General features: G+C 39.4%; 1 protein-coding gene across 5 annotated transcripts in view; it reads left to right on the forward strand.

The window, feature by feature from the left end:
* Window positions 1-1570: 1570 nt before the first annotated feature.
* SAMD8 (sterile alpha motif domain containing 8) overlaps window positions 1571-20179 on the forward strand; it is a 52166-nt gene continuing 33557 nt past the window's right edge. For 2 of the 5 annotated variants that reach the window (XM_047761030.1, XM_047761029.1), the window contains exon 1: window positions 1704-1786. Coding sequence is in view for 2 of the 5 variants with exons in the window: in XM_047761026.1 (XP_047616982.1) it covers window positions 1613-1786 (174 nt within the window). In the remaining 3 variants the exon portion in view is untranslated. Of the gene's footprint in view, window positions 1840-20179 lie in introns of all 5 variants that reach the window. The other 3 variants (XM_047761026.1, XM_047761027.1, XM_047761028.1) reach the window with 3 other exon arrangements.

The following is a 20179-nucleotide window of genomic DNA, read 5'->3' on the forward strand; positions in this document are numbered from 1 at the left end:
AGTCACAGGGGCCTCCAAAGAGAACAGGACATTTTCCTCCCCAAGTCACCCCCTAACCCCAAATTCCAGGCCAACATGGAATCAGACAAGTCACTATGCAAGTCACTTTACCTCTCAGCCTCAGTTTCCTCATCTCTAAAGAATAATTATACCTACCTTAGAGAATTGTGAGGATTAAATGAAACAAAGGATATTCTGTGTCTAACACGTAGAAGATGATTTAGAGCCTGCATGAGGCTCTTTGATTCTGAGAACTGAGTTAAAGTAGAGATCCAGGGTGCAGAGGAGGTGGTTGGCTTCAAGGATGAATGATAGGAAAAGGTCTTGGTGGGCCACAAACTAGATGGGAACTGTACTGTTGAATGAGCTTTTGGATTATAGAGCCTAAGGAAAGTTTACTGAGTTATAGGGTCAGAGAAATGTGGAGAGGAGCATGGAGGGCCTCCTCTAAAGGGTGCCCATATGGTTGGTGGGAGAAGGTTCGAACAATGGTTCTGTTATGAAGATGGCTGGTTTTTCAAAAGAGAAGGCTAAAATTTGCCATGTATGTCCAAAGGGAGAAGGGAGGTGGATGTTGCCCTAGACTTTCTGAAGAGCCAAAGGGCGGTCATCAGAAAGATTTTGGAGTGGGAGGGAGATTCTTCTGCCTATAAGGGCTTTTGTCCCCACAGCAGAAACAGAGAAAGGTCTATATCTGTCCTTCTGCTAGAGCTAGTTATGGGCTGAATAAGTGAGGTCTCTTGCCCTTTCCCAGATGACTTCATGAAGGCTTGATGGGGCTGAAAGGGGTAAGAGCTGCAATTGGGAGTGTCCCAGCTGCACTTGGCCTTGAGTCCAGCTTGAGGGTAAAGGCCACACCAGGGCATTCCATGGAAGCAATGTGAATTCACATTCAACCCCAGAACCTATCCCCACCCCTATTGGAGTCACTGAAGTCTGCCTTGCACCACCCAGGGAAGCAAGGCCAAGAAGGGGCTGGAGCCTAAGTGGCAAGTAGTTTGGGACTTGATTTATGCCAATGCTAGGCCTTGGTTGGGGACTTCCCTCAGGGTGGGGTAGTAAAGTGAGAGGAGCATAGGTTCTAAAGTTAGGTTTGAGTGGGAGTACTGGCTTTGGCACATATTAACTGCCCAATCTCAGGCAAGTTTCTTGGCCCTTCTTTGTTGTAATACCCTATAGAGGTGGCACAAGGAGCAAGTGAGATATTTATACGGCATTTGGCATAGGGACTGTCAGAGAGCAGAGGCAGTATACGATAACAATGATGACTGCAGGTTAGCTCTTGGAGAGGAACTGGCTTCCTCCAAAGGAATTAGGGTATAAATTCCTCTTGTCTCCGAACCCTATTACCACCCCCATAGGCCTCGCCCCATCTCCACTAGCCCCTCATCTCCCACTTTGGCTCTGGGCCTGACATGCGCTCCTGTGTTTCCTTGCTGCGGTTCCAAGCCTCCGCCCTTCCCTGGCGCACAGCTCGAGCCCCGTGTCCCTTCCGGTTTTGGCCCCGCCCCGCAGGCGGGGCTCCTCCTCCCCCGGTAGGGCCCCGCCTCCAGAAGCAGTTCCGGTTCGGATTCGAGCGGCTGCCGGCGCGGCTGAGAGGTGGGCCGGAGCGATGCCAGCGCGCAGCCGCTACCGCCCCCGCCTCCACTCCGGCTCCCCTCCCCGAGCCCCGCCCCCGCCGCTCCAGGCGTTTCACTCCGGCGAGGCCCGGAGGGCGCCGGACTCCGACAACGGCTCGTACGCTGACTCGGAGGTGGGTCCGGAGAACCTGACTCGGGCCGCGGAGGTGAGCGGGAGCTGAGGCGGAGAGGGGAGTTTGGGGGGCGCCTGCAGCCAAGGGTGAGTGGGGAGTCGGGGTTGGAGCTGGGGGCTGCCGTGGACAGGGATCCCCAGGGGCCCCGAGAGGCGGTTGAGGGAGCTTGGAGAGTCAGCTCTAGAATGGAATCTGAGGGAAATGGAGGTTGTTGAGCCGAAGCCCGGAGTGGTTGACTATGGCCCGAGCCTGGGTGTTAAGTAGAGGCCGAGGGGCGAGTGAGAGGGAGTGGGAAGCTGAGGGAGAGGTGCCCTTGAAGAGTTGGGGGCTTGGAGGTTTTCGAAAGCCGGGTGGCGAGGGGCGAATACGCAAGGGGTCCTGCGGGAATGTGGGACGGGAGGAAGAGATGCTCTGGGATTTGGCCAGTGGGGGCCGAGGGATGAGAGGAGCAGGAGCAGGAGCAGGAGCAGGACCAGGGTCGATGTTGCCACCTGGCCAGGGAGAGGGAAATGGCTTGGGACTGACGAGATCGCGCACCGAAGGGGGTTCTGGTCATTAGAGGAAGGATTTAGGTTTGAAGAGGAAGGGGCTATCGGGTGGCCTTAAAGACCAGAAAAAGAGAAATGGGGTCAAGAAAGAAAAGGAGCCCTTGGGAGCCCTAATTTAGGATTTTGGCATTTTCACAGGCGTCTTTTAAAGCATGGGAATCACTAGGGTAATATAATTGGTTAATGGGGTTTTCTCATCTGTGGACAGTGAATCCTTTTTTAAGAATATGAAGTGGGAGGGGTGGTGTTAAAAACACTGATTTGCCCACAGGACCAGGGGAAGTAGTGAAAAGGAAGTGAAGTTTGGAAAAGAGTGAAAGAGATTCTGAAAATAAAGATAAGCATTTGAGTTTCTTGTAACAGTAATAGTGTGATTTTCTTTGTATTTTTTTAAATAAATATATCTTAAATACTAGACAAGTGTAGATCTTTTAAAAAAAGAATGAAAAGGCTTAAATTTGAAACAAGAATTTGGACGTTTCGATTTTACTGATACTCAGTATTGACTGGTTTCACTTTGGCAGCTTGAGTTGAGGCATATTTGCCACAGGGTGAAAATATAGTCAATGCAAATGTCTAGGTTGAAAAGGAACATAAAACTATGTGTGAAATCACCACAGTTCAAGAGGCTACCAGATCTTTCTCTCACCCATAATGAGTTATCTCTTGAAAAGTGGAACGGTACTTTTGAAGGATTTGCAGAACTAAAATTAATGTAATTTTGAAGCGATTTTATGAGTAATATTTTATAGTTAATAATAGAGTTATCTAGAAAAATAAAGGGGATCTTGTAGTTGGCGGTTAACACAACAGATAGGTGGGTACACAGATGCCTTTCATAGAAGACATAGCACCAAAGCCATAATTGTGCCAGAAAAATAATGATGGCAGGATTTATATTCTCTTTAGTAGAAATAGATTAATTTCTTTTTGTAATTGTTAAGTTATAACGTGGCTTCCTGAAATGGTGGTTAAGAGTTTAGCCACATCTCATTTGTTTTACTTTTACAACTTTTTATCCAGTTACAGGTTTGCAAAGTTGTTTGCCATTTCAAAACAATCTTTTAATCAAATATTCCTACTCTAAATGGGTATCTACCGTTTAATCTTCAGGAGATGATAATTTACTGATTGCAGCAAGCTGTTAAATTAATTTATGTATATAGACTTTGTTATCTTCAAATGCTTATGGGCTAATAATTATTTCTTCACAGAGAAGATGAATTCTTTGCTTTGCTTTTAGCTGTTAAAAGATTAACTCTCTTTTCTTTAAATTTATACAATTTTTAGTTCAAGAAGTATACATAGTATTACTATTATTTGTTTTTATTTGTTTGCCCTCACCAAGCTGAAATTCTCTAGAGACCTATCTTCATACTTAGCTCTAAATAAGTCTTGGCGTGTAAAAATTGCTGAACTGAACTGAAATGTAAAAACTCTCTATTAAGGTTACATCTTAATGTTACTGCAAAATTAAACTGTTAGATGAAGTTGTGTAAATAATATGTTATTATGCATAATAGTTATTTTGTCTTTGTTTTGCTTTGACAGTTTTTACTGCCACTTAGTTATAAAGAAAGTAAGTTTTATGATAGAGCAGTTTCTCTAAGGCAAGAAAATCTACATTATTACAGAAGAAGGCATCATTATAGTGATGGCAGAACATGCAGGCATATTTAGGTAAATCAGTTTTGATTGCAGTAGCATCCTCTTCATTCTGCAAAGATTTCGCATCACATAAGTTTTGTAAATATTTTTATTTTGTTAATTACTAGATCCTCAACAGTTTTTCAACACTTTACAACATAGGTGATTTAAAGACATTTTCATGTTTTTTCTCAGAATTGAAATTTGAACATTGTTTTTGAGAAACTATTGAATCACAGATGTTCTAATGAATATTATTATTATTATTATTATTATTATTTGTCTTTTTGTTGTTGTTGCTATTTCTTGGGCCGCTCCCGTGGCATATGGAGGTTCCCAGGCTAGGGGTTGAGTCGGAGCTGTAGCCACCAGCCTACGCCAGAGCCACAGCAACGCGGGATCCGAGTCGCGTCTGCAACCTACACCACAGCTCACGGCAACGCCAGATCGTTAACCCACTGAGCAAGGGCAGGGACCGAACCTGCAACCTCATGGTTCCTAGTCGGATTCGTTAACCCCTGCGCCATGACGGGAACTCCTGAATATTATTATTTTATCTTACAAGAATGACCGTATTAACTAGCTCTTCTTTCAAAATTCTTACCTCCAGGCCTGATGTGATATTAGGATGTTAATCATGACAGTGATTCTTACTTTAGGTCTTATTGTTCTCTTGACTTTGAGAAATCAAGAGGTTGTTAACTAAATATAGAAGAGCATGGGCCAGGCACTCTGGGAAAACATTTCAGTGTTTACATGCTGCCTTTGTCACTGTCTGGTAATTTGCCATTTGAATATTGGGACGTGGATTTGTAACAGACCTGCAACCCCTCCTCTTATACACATAGCACCATCATCACTGGACCTTTAAGCCTAACCCTCTTGAGTCTAGACTTCACGCTTCCATATCGGAAGTGTTTTATTACTTCACTGCACACTGGGCCCTACTAGTAATACAATCACTTCACCGCAGATTGTAACATAATGTGAGTATATCTTGGCTTTTGCTTATGGTGGTAAAAGCTAGGAAAACTTGGTTATAATATTTCAGCACCATGTTTCAGAATAAAATAATGTTTTCTGATGTGTACCTTGAAAGAATGTTGTGGAGGCCGAGACTTATATTTGTCTTGATTTTTTTTTCTTTTTTTTTGGCTGCACCCTCTGCATATGGAACTTTCTGGGCCAGGGATCAAATCTGAGCCACAATTGCATTCTAAGCCACAGCTGGACAACATTGGATCCTACCCTCCTGCACAACAACAGGAACTCCTGTCTTGAATTTGTATTGTGCATTTAGATTAGCTTTTGAATTGTGACAGAGGACAAAAAGAGGTGGTGATGTATCTGTTATCTTGACCTCATTTCTGTTCTTTTAAAATTCTTGATGGTTGTTTTAGTAGGAGGAGAGGACCATGAATTCTGCTAATTTAGGGTCATCCTGTAAGTTAAACTGTATATTACAATATCTCACTGAGATATTGGAAATGCCTGCAAATTGGTTTTAGTTTGGCACTCTGAAACTAAAGTAAATCTAGATCAGCTTTATCAATATAATATTGGCATGAAAGTCAAAGATTGCCAAAACCATATATTAAAGTTTGGGGCCAGGAGTTCTCCTGTGGCACAGTGGGTTAAGGATCTGATATTGTCCCTGCCATGCCTTGGGTTGCTGCTGTGGTACAGGTTTGATCCCTAGCTTGAGAACTTCCACATGCTGAGAGCATGGCCAAGGGGGAAAAAAAAAAAACAAAAGCCTTCAAATTCATAATATGTCTACAGTGTTCTAATGGAGTTGAAGTCTTGAGCCAGTTTCTCATTTTCTATTATGTTGATTTGATTTGGGGATATATGTAGCATATTTAAAAATAAAAATAAATATTTTTACCAGTCAACCTATCAGACCTCTGCTAGCCTGTCCAAATGTTATTTTAGTGACTAGAATAAGAATTCAAATTTTATATACTTGGCTTCTTTACTAGTGTGTTCTGGCTTGCAGCCAGATTAAGGATGCTTCATCAAATTTACCTCTGTATTTTGACCATTGTGTAGAAACATTTACTGTAACTGAGTGAGGATATAAACTGCAGTGTTGTCTATTAGATTCTTTTTTTTTTTTTTTGACTGCACCCAAATCGTATGGAAATTCCTGGGCCAGGTATTGAATCCAAGCTGCAACTGTGTCCTATGCCACTGCTGCAGCAACACTGGATTCTTAACCACTGGGCTGGAATCAAACCTGCACGGCCACAGAATCAATGCCAAATCCTTAACCTGCTGCATCACAGCTTAAGTTCTGCACAAGAGCTCCCTATATTCTTATTCATTGAACTGAGGCAGTTCTGAATGTCATTTAAGGATTAGATACAAGCTGATAGTGGAAGTTTTAGTTTAAAGGCAAGTTGGAACCAGAAAATGTTTGTGTTCTTTGGTTTATATGACACATTTTTAAAATAACAGTGTAAGTGCATGGTCTGCACAGCAAAAAAAAAAAAGTGTACCAGGGCTAAAGTGCAGCCAAGAGAATGATAATGTAACTTAAGAGGCAATTTAATTTGTTTCAGTTGCACTGCCCCAAATTCTACTGCTCATAAGTGGGACATACCAAAACAGTAGAAAAATCACTGCTAGAGTTTCAGAAATGGATGGTAGGAAGTGGTTCTGGTTTTTTGAAACTGTTTTGTAATTATAGCAGTTTCATAGATACTTTGGAAACAGTGCTAAGAAAAAGTACACTTTTCTTTTGATATATAAGAGAAAATTTTTTTTGTTTGCTCAATAAAATAAAAAATCTGCATAGTCTGAATACTACAAACTGAGAGCTAAGTGCCCAAAGTACCTTGTCCTCCTACATTTTGGTTTGCTTCCATGAAAATTACTTTTTTTCCTCTGGTTTATGGATCTGCTCAGTGGTATGCTTTGTTTCTCTTGTGCATATTAATTAAGCTTTATTAGGTAAAGTTGGCTCTATGCTTATTTTAGTGCGAGTACAACTGTAATATATAATTGCCTTAAGGAAAATATATTGACATTAATATAACATAAGGGAAATATATTAACATTGAGTCCACTGGGGGAGTAACCATTAATACTTAAACATTTTATTTATCTTAAATACATACATATTCTCCATGTGCTATGTGCTATTTTTAAGGGCATTTTGCTCCTTTAAAAAATTTTTTTTTGCTTAAAATTTTTTTAACTTTTTATTTTGAAATACTTTTCAGTTCACAGGAAATTGTAAGTACAGTACAGAAAGATCCCATGCACCTTCAGTGGTCACATCTTGCATAATTATAGTACCAAATAAAGACCAGGAAATTGACATTGGCTCAACATGTGTATATAGTTGTGTGTCATATTACCATGAGTGGATTGTGTACCCATTGTCCCAATCAAGATAAAGGAGTATTCTATCACTGCAAAGATCTCCCTTTGGTTACCCCCCATCCCTCAACGTTTATTATCTCTAGCCTCTGGGAACTACTGATCTGTTTTCTACCAGTATAATTTTGTCATTTTGAGTGTGTTATATAAATGAAATCATAAGTACACGACCTTTTCAGATTGGCTATTTTCATTCAGCATGATGCCGTTGAGTCCCATCTGTTGTGTGTATCCATAATTTACTTTTATTGCTGAGTAGTATTCCATGGTAAGGGTATATCACAGTTTAACTATTCATGTATTGTGGGATATTTTGTTATACTTGTCAGCTCTTACAAGTAATGGAACTAGGGACATTTGTGTACAGATTTTTGTGTGGACATTAGTTTTCATTTCTCTGGGATAACTGCCCAGGAGTACAGTTGGTAGGTTAGGTGATAAGTTTATGTTCAGCTTTTTAAGAAGTTGCCAAACTATTTTCCAGCATGGCTATACTGTTTTACTTTCCCACCAGCAATATGTGAGAGATCCAGTTTCTCTGCATCCTTGCTAGCATTTCCTATTGCTACAATGTCTTTAAGCTGTTCTAATAGGTGTGATACCTCATCATAGTCTTAATTTGCATTTTCCTAGTGGCTAGTGATGCTGAGCATCTTTTCACATGCTTATCGTAAATCCTCTTTAATAACATGTTTCTTTAGAGGTCTTTTACACGTTATCATTACTTTTCACCCTAGCTTTAACCCTCACAGTTGTTTTACACTCTTTTGACAGTTATTCTTTCTTTTGTTTGGTTGGTTGGTTGGTTTTTGGTTTTGTTTCTTTGGCCAACCCATGGCATATGGAATTCCCGGTCCAGGATGGAATCCGAGGCAACCTACACCACAGCTGTGGCACCCACCTGATCCTTTACCTACTGTGTCGGGCTGGGAATTGAACCCTTGTCCTTCCTGCTGCAGAGACACCATCAGTCCCCTTGCATCACAGCAGGAACGCCATTGTCAATTATTATTCTTTCTAAAATACACCCTGATTATATCATCTTCTTGATCAGAAATCTCTAATGGCTCCTCAATATCTATAGAATAGCCTCCACTTAACAAAAGTTTCCATATCTGGCCTCAATATATATATTTTTCAGCCTAATTTTCTTTGTTCTTTTTACTTTGGTCATGCCCAAGGGATGCAGAAATTCCCAGGCCAGGGATCACACCCGAGCCATAGCAGTGACAATGCTGAATCCTTAACTGCTAGACCACCAGAGAATTCTCAGCCTTATTTTCTAATACTCCCTTGTGCCCTATAAATACTAACAGTTCTCCATTGTTTTCTGTCCTCATGCCTTTGCTTCTGCAGTTTCCTCTGCTGATGTATTTTTATTTCTCTCTCTCTCTTTTTTTTTTGTCTTTTTAGGGTCACACCCACAGCATATAGAAGTTCATAGGTTAGGAGTCTAATCGGAGCTGTAGCTGCTGGTCTATGCCATAGCCACAGCAACACCAGATCCAAGCTGCGTCTGCGACCTACACCACGGCTCATGGCAATGCCAGATCCTTACCCCACTGAGAGAGGCCAGAGGTTGAACCCATATCCTCATGGGTGAGCTGAGCCACAGTGGGAACTCCCTATTTCTCCATCTTTCCCCACAATTTCATCTCTCCTGAAGTCTCAGCTCACATGTCACTTCCAAGAACTCTTCTCTGATCTTAACAACTGGAAATAACCTCTCTTTCCAACTCTCTTAACTTGCCAACTTTTAAACAAATTACATAAGCAACCACTTTATTAGTATTGTTTTGAGGATTAAGAAAGCTAATATATCTAAAGAACTAGCAACTGTAATTTATTTTACCTTTTTAAAAAATGGTTTTCTTTAATATCCTTTTCTAGACTATAAAACCATTGTGGTCAGGCTCTGCTTCAGATTCATCTGAGTAAATGCCATTACCTAGTGTGTCTTCACATATTATGTGCACAGTGAATGTCTAATAGGTGAACACATGTAACAAGAGGGCATCTTAAGATTGTGTATCCCCAGTGCCTTACAATCTGACATCTCTATACAGCAGACAGTAAATGCTTGAGACTGAACAGGGCAAAATTTGTGATTAAAAAGCCTTCACCATTAGGCAGTCTCATGACTGTAATTGTTTGCTTTTTTAGGGCCACACCTGCGGCCTATGGAAGTTCCCAGGCTAGGGGTCCAGTTGGAGCTGTAGCTGCTGGCCTACTCCACAGCCACAGCAACTCCAGATCTGAGCCACATCTGTGACCTACACCACAGCTCATGGCAATGCCAGATCCTTAACCCACTGAGCGAGGCCAGGGATGGAACCCGCATCCTCATGGATACTAGTCAGGTTTGCTCTCACTGTGCTATGACGGGAACTCCCTCATCACTGTAATCTTTAATGTAACTGAAGACCTTTGACCAATTTTTCTACTGATAACTAGAAAATATTTAATATTTATGAGATTCAAACCTTATGGAAGTACAAGCGCCCTCAGCTCTAGTGAAGTGGTGTAGTTTACTGAGTAAGAACAGAAACTTTGAGATGAGATTGTCAAGGTTTAAAACTTGTTTGTCCTAATTACCAGTACAAGTTTTCTGGGACAGGTTACTTAACCTGTATGTTTCAGTTATCTGTAAAATGAGCAAGATAATAATACCTATTTATATAGTTGTTTGGAGGATTATTTTGGCATGTAAGTAAAACAGATCATGCTGGCACTTTATAAATGTTAATCTAATTATTGCCTGTTGTTATTTCCTCAAAATGCACTAAACACAGTTTGGAATTAGAGTGTGGAAGTTGGCGTATACAGTTGACCCTTGAACAACATGGATTCGAATTGTGTAGAACCACTTATTTGTGGATTTTTTCAGTAGTAAATACTACAGTACTGCACAATCCACAGTAGGTCAAATCCCTGGATACAGAATTGTGGGTATGAAGGAGCTGCCTATAGAGAGAGCTAACTATAGGTTACATGTGGATTTTCAAGGAAGGGGCAGGGGGTTAACCCCTGTGTTATTCGAGGGTCAATTGTATATTCTTTTTAAAGAACAACACTGCAGACATCACGTATCTTGTACCTGAACATCTTGCCCACTGTATTTCCATCCTATTGATGGATGTATTCCAATACCATACCTTGTTGTGCTCATCATACAGAAGTTAAATAAAAAATCCTCCTGGGACTTTTTAGCTCAGAAAAGATTAATTAGTTCACACTAAGGAACAGTGTGCACTTTATCTTCTTCACTTAAAGGATATAATAACAAACTTTATTAGTTCTGGTGGGTTATGCTTTCCTATTGTGCAGTTAACTCTTTCTAGGTGATAAATCTTTGTTTTGTCTTCATGGACAAATTAAAATGACTTCTTAACATTTCCTATATGATTTTGAATCTTAAGTCTGTTTTTATCAATGTAATAGTCCTCTAAACTTTTTCCAAGAGTAATCTGGTTTAGATTTTTTTTTTCTAATTGCAGGTAAATTCTGCAGTCTATTCTTGTATAAGACTTTAAGGATACATATGATATTCCATTCATGTAAAATGCAAAGGCAGGTGAAGCTGTATTGTTTAGGATCAGGCTTAGATAATAAAACTGTAAAAAAAAAAAAAAAAACAAAGAATTATCACAAATAGAATAGGGATTTGTGGTTACCATGGAGGAGGTATGGGAAGAAGAGAGTTATTTTTTGGAAGTGTATACAGGGCTACTGGGCTGGTGACCTGATGGTGGTTACAAAGTTTAAGGGAAATTAATAGTCATAAGCCTGAAATGGAAAGATTTGCTTTTTATCTAGCTATTTGTATTACTTTTAATATGTGTATTTGCCTGGTTTTGGTACCTGAATAGCACAGATTTCTAGACATTGAGAAAAATGTGTTGTTTTTATCTGCAAAAGGAGCTTTTAACAAAAATTGACACTTTTATAATTAAAAGCTCTACTTTCCTCCATAATTCTTTTTTTTTTTTTTTTTTTAAGGGTTGTACCTGCGGCATATGGAAGTTCCCAGTTTAGAGGTCAAATCAGAACTGCAGCTGCTGGCCTATACCAGAGCCACACCAACGCCAGATCCAAGCCTTATCTGCCACCTGCACCACAGATCTCAGCAGCATCAGATCCTTAACCCACTGAATGAAGTCAGGAATTGAGCCCACATCCTCATGGATACCAGTTGGATTTTTGACCCACTGGGCCACAACGGAAACGCCTCCTCCATAATTCTTTTCTATACTATGTCACCTAGAAATCATCTGGATCTTGTTTTTAGTGCGCCTTTCTTATTCTGAAGCTATTTGTTTTTTCTTTTTTTGGACTTCTTTAAAGTTAAAATGATTAACTATTCTTATTTGACATATTCAGATTTAAATTTGTCATCTATGTAGAAGAAGGAAAGTCTTAGGGATACTAGAAAATAGTTCGTTTTTACACCCTTAGGCATATAGTAGGTAAAGGTTAATGGTTAGGAAACATCCCCAGTGCCATCTGAAGAGTTAAATGAATCCTTACTGTTGTTAGAGATATGTGCTAATTTTAGCTGGTTTTAACCTCTGACATCAGAGTATTGTGATTAAGACTAGAGAAAATAACTGAGTTCTCTTGTGGCTCAGTGGGTTAAGGATCCAGTCTTGTCACTGCAGCAATTGGGTTCCATCCCTGGTCCAGAGACTTCCACATGCTGTGGGCTTGGCCAAAACAAAATTAAAAGAAGAGAAAATAATGAAACAATGAGGCAAATCTAGAATGTAGGTCAGTCTACAAAAGAACTTCCCTGAACTCAACCCCTCTCCCTCTGTCCCCTAAAAGATGGGGCACTCTTCTAGACTAAAAGAGACAGAAGAAAAGAGATGAGCCAATGCAGTGCATGAACCTAAATTGAATCCTTATTGTTTTAGAGGAAAACAGACAAAAATACATTGTTGGGACAGTTGGGGGGTGACATTAATCAGTTAATTTTCTTAGATGTGGTAACAAGTATTATTCTTGTATAGGAAGTTGTTATTATTAGAAGATGCATGCTGAAGTATTGATGATAAATATCTTAATGTCTTCTCTGTCGAATGGTTTAGCAATGTATGTGTATATGTATAAAGCAAGTGTTTTGAAATGTTTGAATCCTGAATTTGAATCTTGTCAGTTTCCAGTAGGACCTTGGTCACTTAAATTTTCTGTCTTTGTTGTCTTATCTGTAAAGGAGAGATAATAGTAATATCTAACTCATAAAACTGTTGCGAGAATTAATATTTACAGTTTTACAGAGAAGTGCTTAGAATAGTACATGAGCACTCAATAAAATGGCACCTGCTGTTATTGTTGTTACTATTTTGTATTTATCTCATAATCTGTTACTTTGAAGAGAACTTGGAGGTCTCAAGAAGTAGAAAATGGTAAAACAGGTCCAGGCAGGCAGAGCCCCCAGAGCAACTAGGCAAAGATGAAGCAGGAATTATGATGATGTTGACGATGATAGACATGATGGAGGAGGAGACAAAAAAGAGGAGGAGAAAGAAGACAAATGAAATCAGATGTGAAATCACCCTCTATAGTGGCTGACCTGTAGCAGGTGTTCATAAATGTTAGTTTTCTTATGTTAACTCTTTCTTTCCTTACTCATTTTATGGATTAGGGTATTGAAGTGCCAAGAAGTTTAGATTATTTTTAAATCACCAAAAGAGTTATTAGGGATGTTGAAATTAAAATCCAAGAATTTTGACAACTGATTCAGTGCTTCCCACCACATCATGCTACTTTTCCTTGTATCTAAAGGACAGGTTGAAAATAAAGCTATTAAATCCTACTCGAGATTTTAAAAATGTTTATTATAGAGTCTTAAAATTCTTGTATTTTGAAAATCCATTTGTTTTTTATTCTTATAATTACCAGAAATGTGTAAGTTATGGATAAATTTGATTATAATAAAAATTCTGTTTTCTGCATATTAGATCTTGGTATTATAAACAGGCTGGGTTTTTTTTTGTTGTTTTTTGTTTTTTGTCTTTTTGCCTTTTCTAGGGCTGCTCCTGCAGCATATGGAGATTCCCAGGCTAGGGGTCGAATCGGAGCTGTAGCTGCCAGCCTACACCAGAGACAAAGCAACTCGGGGTCCGAGCCGAGTCTGCAACCTACACCACAGCTCATGGTGACGCCGGATCCTTAACCCACTGAGCAAGGCTAGGGATCCAACCAGCAACCTCATGGTTCCTAGTCGGATTCGTTAGCCACTGAACCGCGACGGGAACTCCCACAGACTTATTTTTAATGTAATATATCATCAGTCAACCCTAGAGTGTGATATTTCTTTTCCTCTGTGTATATATTTAACTATATTCAGTTGTATCATGTAGATTATAAGATAGGAGAGACAACAGCCTAACATAAAATCTGCGTTTAATAGATGAAATAAGATGTGTGCAAAGTAATCTCAAAAATTAAAGCCATAAGTGGATGAACAAGAATTTGGGCTAATACCATGCTTTGAAACTCTCAGTATGTATCAGAATCACTTGGAGAGCTCTTCAAAATATATAAATGTAAAGCTCCTATTCCCTGAGAGATTCTGACTGAATCAAAATGGTGTTAATGCATGGGATTTGGTACAGGCATGTTTTAAAATTTCAGATTATTCTAATGTGTAGACCGGGTTGAAAGCCTTTGTATATGTAGTTTCCTTAGAGCATAGGCAAGGGGGAGGAGTCATAGAGAACTGGCTCTTTATATCCTGCACTGTGTAGGAGACAGAAGACAGCCTGGAAGATGGGAACAACATTTTCTAGACAGATACTCTCCGTGTGGCACATATGTTTCATTAGGTCTCATAAAAGTCTGTATTAAATTTTACTTAAGATTATCTACTTTTCTTTTGCGCTGATTACTTACTCTACAAGTAACATTCTGCTTACTAAGACACTGTCCTAGATATGTCCAAATTGTAAAAGGGTGTGCCTGAGATAAGATGTTGAGCATTCTTTTTTTTTTTTTTTGTCGCCTTTTTTGCTATTTCTTGGGCCGCTGCCTCGGCATATGGAGGTTCCCAGGCTAGGGGTCGAATCAGAGCTGTAGCTGCCAGCCTACACCAGAGCCACAGCAACGCAGGATCCGAGCCGCATCTGCGACCTACATCACAGCTCACGGCAACGCCGGATCATTAACTCACTGAGCAAGGGCAGGGATCGAACCCGCAACCTCATGGTTCCTAGTCGGATTCGTTAACCACTGCGCCACGACGGGAACTCCTGTTCTAGCATTCTAGATTGAGCATTCGTTCTAGATACGTTAGTGACTAGTATTGGCATTCTAGTTTATCTATGAGTACCTTGTGAGTTTTCTCTTGGTCTCTCTTGGTTTGATCAACTCTGGGGTACCGACAAGGTCAACTTGTGAACCTTCAAGGCTGAATACCACATCCTGATTCCTTGTGAATTTACCGAGTTAGTGACTAGAGGTTGTCTCTTGAGAGTTAGACATTCTAAATTTGTTAATATAAAACTTGTTGATATAAAGCCCTGAAGAATTTGTGATAAAATTTATAATTAAAATATTCATAAGTAAAAGGAATTTTTTTTAATCTTAAGGGTATATACTCTTAAGAAATAACCAGTCTAAAGGCAGGGTTTTGTCTTAACTGTTAATGACTTTATTTAAAAGGGCTTTGGGGAATTGAGTTATTCATTCGTTTTGATTGCTACTTCTTCTTTGCACGTTCATTTAATAATGTTCACTGAGAACCTATGTGCTAATCATACAGACCTTAGTAATATTCTTAGTAATCCCTAATGTCTTCTATAAAAATAAAACAAAAGCAACCTAACAAATGAAAATCCTCTAAGCTCTCCTACTGCTCTAGGTGTTAGATACTTCTTTTTTATTTACTAAAAACATTCTTATTTTCCTTTTTCTCCCCATTTCTTTAATTTATAGTGTGGTATTGGTCTACTCTCTTATTCTTGATACAGTTGAACCTAATTAATAGATAAAATGACCAAATCAGAGCATTTGTTTTTTTTAATTTTTTAATGGAACATTTTACTACTCAAGTCTTTTTTCTACTGACTCAGTGTGCTTGGTTAAGAAAAAGTAATTGAGCAGCTTATTGTAATAAAACATGTCATTCAGTTCATAGATAATGCAGGAGTTATATATTTAATGAGAAGGGTAGATAAAACCATATCCTGTTTAATTTCCCAGGAAATTAAAAGAAACAACTTATAATTATTTGCCTTCTCTAGAATTGTACCAGAATGTGGACCTTATGAGAAAACTTGAAGTGTTTAACTTCACTTGCTTTGAAAGATGACAACTTGAAAGACCCAGGGCTTTAATTGGTATAGTCAGTCAGGTTTCAGTTATAAGAGACAGCTACTCCAGGCTCTGGACTGGGCTGCTAGGAATGACTTCTAGAACAAGATTTGACTTAGTATGCTAGAGGAGTCCACCTTTGCCACAGTCAGCAGAGGGTTAGGGTATTAGAAGGCCAGCATGGAACTATTAATTTAATAATATGCCATATAAAGAAGTTCCCATTGTGGCTTAGTGGAAACAAATCTAACTAGTATCCATGAGGATGCAGGTTCAATCCCTGGCCTTTCTCAGTGGGTTAAAGATCCAGCATTGCTGTGAGCTGTGGTGCAGGTTGCAGACGCAGCTCGGATCTGGTGTGGCTGTGGCAGTGGCTGGCAGCTGTAGCTCTGATGAAACCCTTAGCCGCAGGTGCGGCCCTGAAAGAAAAAAAAAAGAAGAAAAATATACTACATGAATAATAAGAACTGATTTTAAAATGGGCAAGGAACTTGAATAGGCATCTCTCTCTCTATCCCCCTCTTTTTTTGTGGGTGTTTTATGGCCGCACCTGTAGCATATTGGCAGTTCCCAGGTGAGGGGTCGAATCAGAGCTACAGCTGCCAGCCTACACCACAGCCACAGCAATGCCAGATCTGAGCCACATCTGCAACCTGCACTGCACCTTATGGCAATGCTGGATCTTTTACCCACTGAGAAAGGCCAGGGATCGAACCAGCAACCTTTATGGATACTAGTCGGGTTTGTTAACACTGCACCACAATGGGAACTCCTTGAATAGTCATTTCTCTGAAGAAGATGTACAAATATCCAGAAAGCACATGAAAAGGTATTTACCATCACTAATCATTATGGAAATTGAATCAGAACCGCAATAAGATAGCACATCACACCCGTTAGGATGACTGCTATTAAAAATAAAAACCAGGAGTTCCCGTCGTGGTGCAGTGGTTAACAAATCTGACTAGGAACCATGAGGTTGCAGGTTCGATCCCTGGCCTTGCTCAGTGGGTTAATGATCCGGCGTTGCCGTGAGCTGTTGTGTAGGTAGCAGATGCGGCTCAGATCCTGCGTTGCTGTGGCTCTGGCCCCGTGTTGCTGTGGCTCTGGCGTAGGCCGGTGGCTACAGCTCCGATTCGACTCCTAGCCTGGGAACCTCCATATGCCGCGTGTGCAGCCCTAGAAAAGGCAAAAAGACAAAAAAATAAAATAAAAACCAAAAAATAACAAGTGCTGGTAAGGATATGGAAAAATTAGAACATTTGCGTGTTGTTAGTGGGAATGTAAAATGATACAACTACTTTGAAAATAGTGTAGCGATTCCTGAAAAAAATTAGTTACCAGATGACCCAGCAATTCCACTTCTGGATATATACTCAAAAGAAGTGAAAGCAGACTTGAGCAGATATTTGTATACCCATGTTCATAGCAACATTATTCACAATAGTCAAAAGTTAGAAGCAACCCAAGTGCCTTTTGATGGACAAATAAACAAATGTGTTATTACATACACACTCACACACAATGGAATATTGTTTAGCCTTTAAAGAAGAGAAGTTCTCATACATGCTGCAACATGGGTGAACCTTGAGGACATTATGCTAAGGAAAATAAGCCAGACACAAAAAGACAAATATAGGATTCCACTCACATGAGGTATCTAGAATAGTCAGATTCATAGATAGAAAGTAGAATAGTGATTGACAGGGGCTGGGGGGAAGGGACAATGGGGAAATTACTGTTTAATGACTATGGAGTTTCCTTTTGGAATAATGAGTGAGGTCTGAAAATAGATGGTGGTAATGATTGCATGACAGTGTAAATGTACTTAATACCACTGAACTGTACACTTAAAATAGTTAAAATAGTACATTTTCTGTTACATATAGCTTAACACATCCACAGAGAACATATCATTTTACCTGTGATACAGGCCAGTACTGCCACTCTACAATTACACTTGCTTTCTGACACAAAGTTAGTGACTGAAAACTGGAGAATTACATGCACACACACACACAACCAGCATTTTCATAGTCTTATGGATAGCAAAATCTTGAGGAAAATGGCCCTTACTTCACTTTCTGTTTTCTGCATCTCATGTCAGAGCATCTAGTTGGCTGAATCTAATTCACTTTTAGAACCCTAGTTGCAGTGGATCCTGAGGAATAATTTTTAGCGTTTCAACCTCTTTAGTAGCAGAAAACAACTAAAGGGAGATTGAAAGGGACGCTGAGTGCCAGTTCATCATATTTGTCACAGATACTGAGTCAGTGGTGATTCATAGATGGTAATACTCTTTGTATTAAAGTCATCATTTTCAGTAGTGGCCACATTGTCCTGCAGCTGGTCACTCACAGAGAACAGGGCAAAACAAATACCTTCAGTGGGGCAGGATAGGGAGAGTTTGTTAATAGTAACTGTCTGTCTGTCTTTTTTTTTTTTGTCTTTTGTCTTTTTAGGGCCGCACCCACAGCATAGGGAGGTTCCCAGTCTATGGGTCTAATCAGAGCAGTTGCTGCCAACCTACGCCACAGCCACAGCAATGCCAGATCCAAGCTGCATCTGCAATCTACACCACAGCTCACAGCAATGCTGGATCCTTAACCCAGGGATCGAACCTGCAACCTCATGGTTCCTAGTTGGATTTGTTTCCACTGTGCCACGAAGGGAACTCTGATAGTCACTATCTTTCAACAGTGCAGTTCTAGGCTGATTGTATTTAGTTTGTTAAACCTATTTGCAGTTTTAATATGGTGGGTAAATAACTGAGTTATTTATATTGTGAAGAGATTTGAGTCACTCCAATGGAATGCACTAAAGGCTCATTGATTAAAAAATAGCTATGCTAAGGAACACCAGATTTAAAGTTCTTGTGTTAATAAACTGTTTTCATTAAGTATGAAGATAAGATCATAGGAAATGCACTGAGCTCTTTTGCGTCAGGCAGCTGAAATCTCTAACTATTACGAACTAAGTGTGGAGAGAAAAATAAATTTGCTAGTAAATGAGAGAGTTGATGTGCTAAAAATTGTATCTTTTAATAGTTTTCAGAAATTTCTCATGACTCCACCCAAAAGATAAGATATCTTTTGTTCCACTTTGTACAGAACAGTCAGTTGCTTTATGTTATCTATGACTTGGAACTAAGTTTGATTAATGCCTATTGATGGTAAGATTCTGCGTGAGTGGACTATTCACTCAGTGCCTTGATAATAGAATATTGATCTTTGATAACTAAGTAATTTTTAAATTGCTCACAGATTTCAAAATAAACTTTTAAATCTTATCTGAAATTGGAATGTTTCCTTTACATACCAATTAACATTTTGGACAAGTACCATGCTTTGCATGCAGTGCTTTTTGACATGGATCAAACTTTAATGACATACCTGGGAGTGATAGTGTCTAAATAACACCTCAGTTTTTTTGATGTTATTATTACACTTCTAGAAATCTAACCTAAGTCACTGCAGTACTGTTTGTAATAGTAGTAAAACTATGAATGGTTGCCAACAGTGGGGAAATGGATAATTTCTTGTATAGCCATACAATTAAATGTCCTTTTCAAAGGATAGTTTGATAGCATTAGACAGGACTCATGCAGTAATATTAAGTAAAATGGTACAGAATTACCTGTGATATGATTTCTCTATAGAAAATTCTATGTGTGAAGGATAAATAAAAAATTATAAACAGTAGTTCCCTGGGGCAGTAATGTAACAATTATATTTTAAATGTTATTCAGCAGATACATTTTGCTTTTAGGTATTTTTTTGTCTTTTTATAATAGAAATATGTTACTTTAAAAGATCCAAACTGTGCAGAAATTTGTAGGTGAAAAACCATAAAAGTCCTTCAGTCATCTACGTAGACAAATTAAGTCCATTTTATCAATTTGTTCTTTTATCTATTTTGCTTTTGGTGTCATATCTAAGAAATCTTTACCTAACCTAAGATCAGAAAGATTTTCTCCTGTGTTATCTTTTAAAACTTTTCTTTTTTTTTTGTCTTTTTTTTTAGGGCCCCACCCACGGCATATGGTGGTTCCCAGGCTAAGGGTCCAATTGGAGCTGTAGCCACTGGCCTATGCCAGAGCCACAGCAACGTGGGATCCAAGCCCCGTCTGTGGCTTACACCACAGCTTATGGCAATGCCAGATCCTTAACCCACTGAGTGAGGCCAGGGATGGAACTGGCATCCTCATGGATGCTAGTTGAGTTGTTAACCACTGAGTGACAATGGAAACCCCCTAGAGCTTTTCTAGTTTTAGAAACATTAGGTCCATGCTTCATTCCAAGTTAGTTTTTATATATGGTGCAAGTTAAGAATTAATGTTTTCTGTATATGAATATTCATTTGTTCTGATACCATTTGATACCATTCCACTGAATTGCCTTTGCACATTTGTAGAAAATCAGATATCCATATATATGTAGGTTTGTTTCTAGAGTCTGTTCTGTTCCAGTCTTTTCTGCTGTGTTGATTTGTTTATCTTTACATCAGTAACACTTTATCTTGATTAGGGTAG

This window comes from Phacochoerus africanus, chromosome 15 (assembly GCF_016906955.1).
Source record: "Phacochoerus africanus isolate WHEZ1 chromosome 15, ROS_Pafr_v1, whole genome shotgun sequence".
Taxonomy (NCBI): domain Eukaryota; kingdom Metazoa; phylum Chordata; class Mammalia; order Artiodactyla; family Suidae; genus Phacochoerus; species Phacochoerus africanus.